The sequence below is a fragment of the Dendropsophus ebraccatus genome, chromosome 1, assembly GCF_027789765.1.
Source record: "Dendropsophus ebraccatus isolate aDenEbr1 chromosome 1, aDenEbr1.pat, whole genome shotgun sequence".
Lineage (NCBI taxonomy): Eukaryota > Metazoa > Chordata > Amphibia > Anura > Hylidae > Dendropsophus > Dendropsophus ebraccatus.
The window spans coordinates 86,756,380-86,769,094 of record NC_091454.1 but is presented as its reverse complement, the minus strand read 5'-3'; the positions used below and the strand labels follow the sequence as shown (position 1 = coordinate 86,769,094).

The 12,715-nt window shown below is 44.1% G+C and overlaps 1 protein-coding gene across 1 annotated transcript in view; it reads left to right on the top strand.

Moving 5' to 3' along the window:
* The first annotated feature begins 4,995 nt into the window (after positions 1–4,995).
* Positions 4,996–12,715, top strand: part of FGD6 (FYVE, RhoGEF and PH domain containing 6) — a 76,493-nt gene continuing 68,773 nt past the window's right edge. Inside the window, exon 1 of the mRNA XM_069974287.1 lies at positions 4,996–5,211. Coding sequence (XP_069830388.1) covers positions 5,202–5,211 — 10 coding nt within the window. The 5' untranslated portion in view covers positions 4,996–5,201. The remainder of the gene's footprint in view (positions 5,212–12,715) is intronic.

Here is a 12,715-nt window from a genome sequence, read left to right as displayed (position 1 = left end):
CCCAACATGGAGAAATCCATTATTCAATGCTGGTAGGCAAGGAGAAGCCACCAGACAGCAAGGTAGCCTCACTCTTGTCTACCTGGAACTAAGGGCCGTATTACACGGCCCAATATTAGAAGTAGAGATGAGAGAACCCTGAGCATGCTTGAGTCCATCCGAACCCGATCGTTCGGCATTTGATTAGCGGTGGCTGCTGAAGTTGGATTAAGCCCTAAGGCTATGTAGAAAACATGGATATAGTCATTGGCTGTATCCATGTTTTCCAGACAACCTTAGAGCTTTATCCAACTTCAGCAGCCCCCGCTAATCAAATGCCGAACTATGCGGTTCGGCTGGACTTGAGCATGCTCGAGGTTCGCTCATCTCTAATTAGAAGCAAATGAGCACTGACCTGTCAGGTTAGTGCTCACTTGCTTGCCACTCCCTGCTTGCTGTTCGGGTTTGTCCTAGCAGCCCATAGGAGATAGTGGCGGTCTATTACACGGAGCGATGGACAGCAGACCGCTGCTATCGTTATCTGCATTTTGGTTCATGCAGAAAGACAACGATCAGCCAACACCGTGCATGTCGGCTGACTGTTGCCTTTCTGCATGAGCTATTACATGAAGCCAATATTGGCTAGTAATCGGTAATAGTACCCTAATCCATGATTCTACTAACCTTTGTGGCATGGAGTGAAAGTGTCCTTCTGCCTTAGGGTAATCTGCCATGCCATGAAGGGATGCACTTGGCCACAATGCTTAGCTAAGCCCTATTAATCAAGCATCCATCCACAGATATCAGAGGACATAGGGCATGCCAAGAAAACATTCCCTTCATCATTACTCTATCTCCACCTGCCTGAACTGTTGTCACCGGACAGCGCTTGACCAAATTCTGATCCTACTATTAGCACTAAGCAACAGAAATCTGGATTCACCTGACCAATGTTTTTTCTACCGCCAGTGATTCGATTTTTGCACCCTTATGCACTCCCACTTTGTGCACGGACTCATATTTGTGCACGGACAGACACAAGCCCCATTAATTAACGTAATTCAGGGTGTTCTGCTCCAAGCACAAGACACATAGGTGAGTGCAAATCCTATCAGATAGGTACAATAGCCATATATGAACTTCAAATCAAAACCGTGAACTCTTAACAGGAATATGTTCATAGTCTTCTCTTCTCTGAGTCATGGCAAAGTATTTACTACCCTTTAGGCTACGTTCACATGTAGCAAAAGTGGTGGAATTCTCCACTGCGGAATGCCAGCAGCCTCCCTGTCATAATGACAGGGCTCGTGCGCCTCCTCTTCCGGCGCGAAGAATGAACATGTTCCTTCTTCAACGCGGAGAGAGGAGCCGCGTGAGCCTCCCATAGACTGTCCTTTACATAGAAAGTAATTTACAGTCTCCAGTAGTTCTTCCTAACTGTTGTATGTAAGGACTGGCTTAATCCATATTAGTTATCTGCTAAACAGCTTTTTTTTTAACCACAGCCTAGTTCCCGCGTACAGTGCCGTTCTATTCCCTGGCACCATCCGTAGTTGAACTCGGCATATGCAGGAGGGTGCACGGTTCCTGGCGGTGGCTGTTTATATATATATATATATATTTACATTAATTCACATCCACATTTTTATCCATTCAACAGAGGGTTACATTCCCTTTCTGTCTATATTTATGTATATATATTGCCAACATATCTTACAAGTTAGCATCCAGGGCAGTGTTCACATTATGCGGTTTGGTCATCCAACATATGATAGAATTTTACATTTTAATTTATGAACATGGGACCATGCCGCTATCATTATAAGCACGCCCCAATGTGAACCATATTCTATTACACCCTATACCCTATCCTCTTCATCATACTGCAACTGCGGATATACACTGCAGCATAACACTCAGCAAACTCACAATTTGTAGTGTGAACTAGTTGCTATACTGACTGGGCAGTGCACAAACAGAACCTGATTACTGATTGCACACATTCATCCCACCTGCATATACCTGCATTGGGAGAAACCTCATTGGCCACTATTTGCTTTTATACCATTGGTTGCACACTGACCACCAGACTATGACTAAGTGCGCATGCGCGAAACGCATCAGTCCACTTGGCCACACAGCATGACACGTTCAGCTGAATTTTAAAATGATTTAATAAATTTTGGATTTTTTAACCTATTTTTGGAGTGCCGGAACCTCACTATTTATAAACCATTCCTGAGCAAGCTCTGCACTGCTGGTAGCCCGATCCCAAAGCTGAAACACTTTTAAGAGACGGTCCTGGTGGTTGCTGGTCTTTCTTGGGCGCCCTGGAGCCTGGAGCCTTTTTGGCAACAATGGAACCTTTCTCCTTGAAGTTCTTGATGATGCGATAGATTGTTGACTGAGGTGCAATCTTTCTAGCTGCGATACTCTTCCCTGTTAGGCCATTTTTGTGCAGTGCAATGATGACTGCACGTGTTTCTTTAGAGATAACCATGGTTAACAGAAGAGAAACAATGATGCCAAGCACCAGCCTCCTTTTAAAGTGTCCAGTGGTGTCATTCTTACCTAATCATGACAGATTGATCTCTAGCCCTGTCCTCATCAACACCCACGCCTGTGTTAATGGAGCAATCACTGAAACGATGTTAGCTGGTCCTTTTAAGGCAGGGCTGCAATTATGTTGAAATGTGTTTTGGGGGATAAAGTTCATTTTATAGTCAAATATTGACTTTGCAAGTAATTGCTGTTAAGCTAATCACTCTTTATAACATTCTGGAGTATATGCAAATTGCCATTTTAAAAACTAAAGCAGTAGACTTTGTAAAAATTTATATTTGTATCATTCTCAAAACTTTTGGCCATGACTGTATAAGGTACTGGGAGAGAAAGCTAGTCAGTCAAGTGTAATGCAGAATTGTTAAAGGTTGTAGCCTAGTTTAAAGAGATGGGTTTTCAGGTTACTTTTGAAGGACTTGATGGTGGATGAAAGAGGAATGTGTCGGGGTAGTGAGCTCCAGAGTATGGGGGAGGCTCGGGCAAAGTCTTGAAGGCGGTTGTGTGAGGTATGAAGGTAGATAGCATTGTCTTGGCGACAAGTTTCCTTTAAAAAAAAATAGTAAGTGCCGCACTATCCCTTTAAGCAATTTGTGCTACAGTAGCACTGGGCATTTCTGCCTTTACTGTCTGCATGCATCAGTGACCCTTGGGAACTCATGATGTGGATTTACCTGTTCTTCTTTCTTGGAGACTTTTAGTAGGTACTCACCACTGCATTTCAGGAACACCTCCACAAGAACTGCCAATTGGAAATGCTCTTAACAGAAGCCATTGTACTGAGATAGTCAATTTTATTCAGTTAACTTTTTGTGGGTTTAACCCCTTCCCAATCTGTGCTGTACATGGACGGCCCAGAAGAAAGAAAGTTAATACTCAATGCTTTAAATGCAGTAGGACCCCCACCGATTACTTGACACCTATCCTGTGGATAGTTGTAATCTCGTGATAACCCGTTTAAGTGTTTTTTTTTCATTGTGCAAAAAAAGTAACATTAAAAAAAAAGCAGTAAAAATATAAAAAAACAATATAAATTTAGTATAATTATATATGTAATGACTGAAAGAATAGAATTAATGCCACTCTACTCTTCAAAATACACTCTACAGTACTATTTAAAAAGCTCACTTGTCATACAAAAAAAACAGGCGCTCAAGCATTTCCCACTGTATGATATGGCACCCTAAAACCATTCTAGCTGTGTGCCCAAACAGTAGTATATGGTCACATATAGGATACTGCTGTAATGAGGAGAAATATTGGGGTGCAAATACCCCTATTACTAAGGAGCAGAGATGATCGAACAGGACTGAAGTTCAGGTTCATACGAACTCGAACCATCAGCATTTGACTCCCGCTGCCTTCCCGTTCCATGGGAAAGGTGAAGACAGCCTGAGTACCACCTGGAAAACAGGGATACGGCCTAGGTAATAGGTTGTATCCCTGTTTTCCAGGTGGTACTCGGGCTGTCTCTGCCTTCTCTATGGAACGGGAAGGCAGCGGGAGTCAAATGCCGATGGTTCGGGTTCGTATGAACCTGAACTTCAGCCCTGTTCGATCATCTCTACTAAGGAGTAGAGCTGAGCAAACTTTGAGCATGCTCAGGTTCATCTGAACTAAAGTGTGCAGCATTTGATTATTGGTGGCTGCGGACAATGGATGCTAGGAAGACCTGGGAAACATTGATCATGGCAAAAATCTACATCAGCTCTGGATCAGGGCAGACTCAGATTCAGTGAATTTACGGAGAGGCTTGTAGGGGATTTATGTAAAGCCAAATTTTGTCACTATATTGTGCAGCACGTATCCATTACCTAAATCCCCACCCCATATTTATTAACGGAGAACTATCATCAGATTACATGAATCTAACCTGCTGATATGTCACTATTGCACAGGATATGCCGAGGAGGATGGTATGTCTCCTACCTTCCTCCTCAGCTCTGTTCCCGTGCAGTTAGTTGTGTTCCCGCGGAACACTGGGGGGTTAGGGGCACAACCTGCCCCCATAGCACCGATCGACCCTTGGCAGCCCCGTCCCTTTATGATGATAATGAATAGAGTGGGCCGGCCGGATCAGTGCTATGGCTGCGGGCAGTGCTCCTAAGGGTGCTCCAGTGCTCCTAATGGTCTCACTGCACCTTGGAGCACACAACTAACTGCACCGGCATTCCGCTGAGGAGGAAGATAAGAGACATACCTTCCTCCTTGGCGTCTCCTCTGCAATAGGGACATATCAGCAGGTTAGAGTTGTCTAACTTGCTGACAGTTCCCCTTTAAGAAGCATGCCTCTTACTAAATTCAGGGAAAAGTCTTTGGTGAGACAAACTTGTGTCATTTATATGTGTCAAGTGATGCCTGGCTGACGTGGTATGTAGGTGACACACATCCCTCCTACTCCTAGTATACATTGTGCCAGGGGCTGGATCCATGTGCGTTATCTAGTGACTCAGTCCTTGCGGCGGTAGTGAAGCGTCTTGTGCCGCGGTTTGGGGGCTGTGACGTCACTCGGGCCCTCCCTTCGCCGTCCTCCTCCTCACCACAGTGGGGCTCGGCACCTCCGCCAGGCGGACCCTCCTCCGGACAGTGGGGCACACGGCGGAGTTCGCTGGCCGGAGCACCCGCGGATTACTATGGATTAGAGGGACACTCCACGGGAGAACATGAGTTGTGGTGAGTTGTGGAGCTGAGGAGTTCCCTGCGGGATGTGGGGGTGGTGCACAGGCTGACTGCTCGGGATGTACGAGGAGCTCGTGTGCCCGGAGCGGGGAGCACACGTATATACACTATATGTGTGACCTATACCTTACACTGCACACTATCTCCAGGATGTGTGTGCTGTCAGTGAATGGAACCCTGCTCAGTACTGCTGCCATTACAGCTGGTGGGTTGCTACAATGTGCTCTTATCTAGGCTATCCCTACCTGGCAGCAGACGTGGGGGAGGGGGGTCAGCTGCTTTTACTTTATAAGTGGTCCTATTTTCTACTTTTCTGAGTGTCATAACTTTTTCTGTCAGAGAGTATATCCAGGTTGGATCACTCATCTCCTATCCACAGGAGGGAAGAACTGTTAGACTGAGGGGGGTCCCACTGCTGCCAAGAACAGGGACCCCAGGCTTTGTTTTGAGTGGGATGGGGAGTCACACAGGGGCTCCAGTGCTCCATTCATTCTCTATGGGAGCTGCTGCAGATAGCAGAGCACTGTACTCCACTGTCTCCAGCAGCCCCATAGACCAAGAATGGAGCTGTGGGACCCCGGCATCATCACTTTCTGCTTCATTCAGAACAAATACTTTGGTCCCAGTGGTTTGTTCCCCTGAGATCTGACACTTATCCCCCTGGCCAGTGGAAAGAATATAAGTGATCTAGCTTGGAATACCACTTAGATTTTTTTTTTTGAGGTGGTGAAAAAAGCCAGGACCTTATAACTTTATTTGGTGGCCCTTGTCTGCCATGACAACCCATCAGCACACTACCATTACAAGTAGCCAATGGAGTGACACCTCTGTGTCCAACCACTTAGTTGCGGGCAATGGCATGGGCCTAGCTCCTAAGCCATTTCTATCACAGCGTCGGACATGTACAGTGGGTGGTGCTAACTACCTGGTGACTGCGCCGTATATATAGGCTACATGTCACCAAGGGGTCGGTAAAGAAGGTAGCACCAGCCCTGGTGGTGTTTTCAAGCTGTCTACCATGCCTGGCTATCTTTAGACTAGTATAGAGCCTGGTAAGGAGAAACAGCCAGTATATTGTGTCTTTCCTGAACTCAGTAATCGCCATTCCGTTTCCATGTAATTGTCATGTTTCTAAGGCGGTCCTATTGGAAGTCAGTGAGGCGCACTACAAGCCCTCCAGTGTCTTCAGGAAGGAAATGTTTAGTGTCACTGTCTGTCTATATCATGATCTGGGGGTCACACTTTGAAGAGGTGAAGTGCTTCCCCTTGTATGCAGCTTGTGCTCCGCGAACAGGATGTTTATTGTACGTATTCCAGACTGTAGTTTTCTTCCAACTAGAGTCATTTCCACATGTTCCTGCAAAACACTAAAAAAATGTGCGCGGTTCTTTCTGTACATCAGTATAGCAGATGGCTGGGAAATCTAAGAGCATTGCGAAATGACTCTTCAGACTTTACTGTAGACTGAAGTTTTCTGTTAGTCTATAAAGGGCTTTATGTAACTTAAAGGGGACTGCTTGTGAAGACTCAGCTGGCCTGGTCCGCCACAGCTGCTCTTTGTTAGTGGCCCTCTTCTTTTCTGGGTCATGGCGGGAGGAGGCCTAAAGAAGGGTAAAGATATATGAACGCTTTACCCCTTTTTATTTAAAGGGTATTCAAACTGACAAAATGTAGTCACTTAAAGGAAACCTATGACACTGGAAACACTATCCAATCTGCAGGAATTATGTTGCAGAGCAGGAGTAGTTGAGTAGAATGATACATAGTTTGATGGGAAAAGTACCAGGATAGCTTGTTATTTATATAACAAATGTCCGCACACTATGGGCTAAGTAGTCATGTGGGCGGTCCCACTGAGTGATTGACAGTTATCTGTATATAAATGTGCATATAAACAGCTGTCAATTACCAAGTAGGACTGCCCACTTGACTACTTAACCCAGAATAGGTAGATAGTTATATGAATAAGGGCCCTATTACACAGAGCGATAATCTGCCGAATCAGGCTGATTTTACAGATTATTGCTCTGTGTAATAAAGACAACGCTCATCATTGTATCTTTTGGTCCTGACTTAGTGACTGTACCACCAGGCCCAGGCTGAAGCACTGGAGGCCGGCCGACCCACCCTTAGTGGAAGGAAACCCTAGCCCCTCTATGATAGGGTTCCAAGCCTCCAGTGCTTCAGCCTGGGCCTGGTGGTACAGTCACTTTAAAATCACCATCTGCCAACTGCACATCACTACATATAATAGCGATGCATGCCCAACAACTGATGAATCTGTAAATAAAGTCTTAGAGTTTATACATTACCTCTCCAGGCTCCTTGGTGTTCATTTAGCTTCTGTTGGCAGCCGCTGGTGCAACTTCAGAGACGGTCTCTGAAGTGACAGGATGCTCAGCCAATCACTGGCCAGGACGGGACTGCCACAACCAGCCTAAGCAGCCTGTCAGTTCAGAGACTGGCACTAAAGTTCAACCGGAGGCTTTGGGCAGAGGGCAGAAGCAAAGAGAACACTGGGAGTGCAAAGAGGTGTGTATATAGTTAAAGCAAGGGCTGCACAGACATCACTAATGAAGTCCATACAGCCCTTGCTGCACGAAAATGGAGCTGTGTAATAGACTAAAAAAATCAGCACTCTTTTACTATAATGATTGGGTCATCTAATACTACCCTAAATGACAAGTTACCCTGGAACTTTTCCCACAAAACTATATATCATTCGGCTCAGCACTTCTTACTTTATAACATGCTGCCTGCAGATTGGCCAGCATTATCCATGTGTCTGGTTGCCTTCATATTATGTTTGGTCCACATAAACGTCGGCATTCTCTATGAGAAATAATGGTTCATGATCTTTCCAGGGAACTTTTTCCTTCCAGCTCACAAGTCCACATTGTCAATGATGGTAGTTACGAGGGGTCGGCCTGTAAATGGAAGTCATTCACCCATAGTTTACTGCTAGGACCCAATAAAGCTCCCTGAAATACTGATTGTTTCCTCTTTATCAGATTGTATTGGATAGCCATGAATCATTGTGTGCAGCTGATGGAAAGCCAAAGAAACCTATTTACCAGCTTAAAAGCAGACTCCTCTTGTGTTCCCTGCAGAGCTGTCACAGTCTGTATATCAGAAAGCATGGCGGCTTCTAGGCTCTGCTCACATCACTGCTTGTCTACCATCTGTCAGCTTTCCAGAGCTCTTTCCAGTCTGCCGTACACTTCTTATATAATGGAAACTTAATGGATCTGTTCTAAGTAAATGGGTTCCTACAGGGTTTGTTTTACAAAAGCTCTATAGCTATGCATAATATATGTTGTAGAATTTATGTGTGAATTCTACTGTAATCCTGCAGCAATGTATTGCACAACACATGTGAATATGGTTACTACAACCTCATACACATGTAGTGGAAAATATACAGTTTTGACAGAATTATGCAGATTTTCTTGCCGCATGTACGTTTTGGGGTTTACTTTAAAAACTCAGATTCTTTTTTTTTTTGTAGTGTATAGAGTTAAATCCATACCAAAATACACATTGGGAATTATGTACAGTCCACTGACAGCTGTCACTCCGCATGCCTTCTATATACTTACTAGTAGCTTGGCTGAACATGAATGTGTCTTCTGTGGGGTTAGCTACTGCCAGACGCCACTGGAGAAGCAATGTCTCTCTTGAGAACAGTAGGGTTGGGTAGTTGAAACTACCCAACCCTACATGCCCATCACTTCTCTCCCCAACATTATCCAAAGTTGGCAGGTTCTAACAACCTTTCATAATTGTGCCTGGGCGCCAGGGGTGGATTAACTTTACCATAGGCCCCGGGCTGTTCACCAAGCCTGGGCCCCCCCACCCCACTGTAACTATGGCAGCACTAGCCTGGCGTTCATAGTACAGTATAGATAATGTCATGATGTCCTGATTTGTGCAAAATTGCCATAAAAAAACTGTGATTTTTTGCAAATCATGGCGGAAGTGTAGCCAGGAGACAGTACACCACTGAAAGTATAAGTCTTTTTGGGTGGTCATGGGCCCCCCAGGAGCTCAGGGCCTCGGGCTGCCGCCCGAAATGCCCCTATTATAATCCGCTACTGATGGGCGCTATAAGGCTATGCTCACAAGGTGCATTTGTCCGTAGAAAATGTCTGTTGCAGCTTCTTAGAAGATAATCCACAGCAAAATATGAAGAATATTTTTAAGAGTATGAATGGAAGACGCTGAAGAGGAAGAAGGGGGGGAGACAGAGGGAAAGATTTGGATAATTTTTATGGAAATGTTTGGTATTAAATGAAATATAAAGATTTAAATAAAAAATAGAATATGACTGTGTGCATAAGACCATATATATCTAGGGTTCAATCAAATATTCTATCTAGTCTACGTTGTTTAACCCAAGCCAAATATACCCAACAAAGCAGCATGAATGCTGAGTATCATTGCCATAGTGATCACTGCAAGGACTGGGCTACAATGTTTCTGAATGACTTTACAGGTTATGTTTATGATTTCAGCTATTATCCAACTATGTTATATTTCTATGTAGCTTTAGGAATCTCTGAATAGCCCAGATGCCATATAGACAGTGGACTCCTTGTGACCTGTGAGAAAGCTAAAAATATAGGTTGACCCTTTCACCTAATTCAACCAGCTGTACTTCAAGGACATGCACAGCCCCAGTCTAACCTATCCATTCATAGCATCCTACCGCCTTAGTCCATCTTTATAGTAACTACCCTGAAGACCTTGCTGCAAACCATGTAGCAATAAATATATGGTGTTGTATGCATTTATACCAGTTAGGCAGTTTGTATTGGTGTTGCATTTCTTGGTATGACAATGTAAGAATTGATTTGCTACAGCATGAAGGTTAGTGACGTATTTTTTTTCTCCATATTTGAACAGGTAAAAATCTGCATTAGACCACAGTCATATTGATACAGTGGCTTGTCTTTAAGTGGACCAAAACACTAAAATGGAATTTATCAAGGCTATAAATCAGACTCCTGGCATATACAAGTTGCAGTTTTTTGTGCAAGCCACATTTCCCCCACTTTTTGCCTTTGCCCAACAGTACATTTATAAAAAGTTTGTGGGGATTAATGGCCCAACAGATTTATCATAACTTGTACCAGGATATAGATTTTCTATATTTCTAGAAGTCTGATTCTTGTCTAGTGCGTGAGATGTACCAAAATTAAAATAAGGCATGTGTCTCTTAATAAATCTGGCGTATTTTAAGTCAGCGTTCTTTTACTTGAGATGCTGTTTTTTTTTATTAGTTCTTCCCTTTATGCTCTGTTGAATAAGCACAGACACAAGTCTTTTGTAAACAGAATATTTGTACCATAAATGGTGCCATTGTGCATAAAATACATATAATGCTCTTTCCACAGTACAGATACCATCTTTTATATCTGGTTTTGAGACCCAGCCAGGTTCAGACTGCATGGTGGTTTTAAAGAAACAATTCATGTATGTTAGTAAAGACTAAAATGAAGATTTGGTTAAGGTTTCTGAAAACCTTTTCTGCTTGTGGAATTTAGCTATAGGGCCCTATTCCACAGTAACGATAATCGGCTGGATCGGCCCTATTCGGCCGATTATCGTTCGGTGAAATAGAGAGAACGATCAGCCGATCGTGTCATCGGCTGATCGTTCATATAGGGCCAGACCTAAAATCATCGTTCCCCCACTGCGCATCGCTACGGTTAAATAGCAGTGCGCGGCGGGCGACCGACGATTTGGCAGCAGCATCATACGTTACCTGTCCAGGCTTCTCCGCGCTGTCTTCATCCCCGGGTCCCGCGCTCTCTATCTTCAGAATGGCCGGCCATTCAGAAGATAGAGCGCGCAGTACCCTGGGATGAAGACAGCGCGGAGAAGCCTGGACAGGTAATGTATGATGCTGCAAAGACATTGGTGACCATGTCCTTGCAGCCCTCGCTCAACGATCATCGGGCCGTGGAATAGGCCAAGTAAACGAGCGGTGATCTCGTTGATCGGGCCCCCCTCGGCCCCTGGAATAGGACCCTTAAGCCAGGGATGGGGAACCTTCGGCTGTCCAGGCATTATGGTAATTGTAGTTTTGCAACAGCTGGACGGCTGAAGGTACCCCATCCCTGCTGTCCCATTTATGGATCCAAAATGACATAAAGGATAGTGGAAATAATATCTTGTACAAATGGGAATGTATTGATACCAAAATCCAGGCATTTTCCTCCAGTGCTGTGGCTTGCTTTTCTAGTGAAAGCCAGTTCATCATCATCATCATCATCATCATCATCCTCATTATCATCAAACGTTTCCTTGAGGCTATTGTATCTGGGTAAAAGAAAGCCATTGTTCTTGCTAGTATCAAGTTCATCAAAAGATCAGGCTATTTTCATAGTGGATGTAGGTTACTTCCTAACTTTTCTAAAAATAAGTGTACATCTGAGGACATGGTTATAGAGCAGCATGATGCCATAGGTTGGTGTATTCTGTAAATATGGAAATGTGTCTGTATCTCTCAATATAGTCAGCTGTACAGAGAGAGCTTCCTTTTTTCCCCCTCAATGTGAAAGCTAAATTCCCTGTAAATAACACCTATAACCTATATTTATGGTGTGCGCTATAATTGAAATTACAGATGGATCCTACAAGAGAATCTACATGCAGGCATAGTTTTTTCTGTAGTGAAACATTATCTGTGTGTCCTGTGCAAACAAAGGTGTGTGTCCACTTTTCTGTGAAGTGTCCCTCAGACCTACTCATGTAATCCTATATGGTTGGGCACCTATCTGCTACTATTTTTGGCACTCAGTTAACTGTTCGGTGATTTTGTTGATGTGCGTCCACATATAATAGGTCAGATATTGTCACAGATGTGGCAAATTTCAAGCAGTATAAATGTATGGTCGAAAAAGAAGTCAATGATTTCTGGTAATTTCCTGTAGAACTAATTGTTTCCTTTGAAATGATGAGCAGTTGAATACTGAGCCCTATAGCCCCAAGGCACAAGGGCTATGAAAGGGTAGCGGGGGATGGCTCACTGTCGCATTCTTTTATTGCCATGTCTATATCCTTTGCTAAGTTGTTTTTTGTTTAACTCTTCTCGTCTTCCCTGGATATTTGTTTGTCAGTGGATACTTTTGTTCTCACTGTACAAGGATATAGCATAGTGCTGGGAGGGATAGTATCATAGTGAGCGATAACGCCAGTTGTAACTTGTAAGTAACTCTTATCATTCTTTTCGGTCAATCTTTACCGCATTACTATAGATAGAAGCAGTGTCGGACTGGAGTGCCTTGGGCCCACCAGGGGAAATCATTCTTAGGGCCCACCCTTCAGCCACCATACTTATCTATGGTAACATTAATAAGGGTCCAGTTACACGGCGTGATATGGGGCAGTGTAGGGCTGCAAACCATTGCTAATCAGCAGGGCAGGAATACACAGAGATGTGCAGCCGACAGCAATGATTTTTACAGCCGCACAAAAGATCAAATCAGCCGAC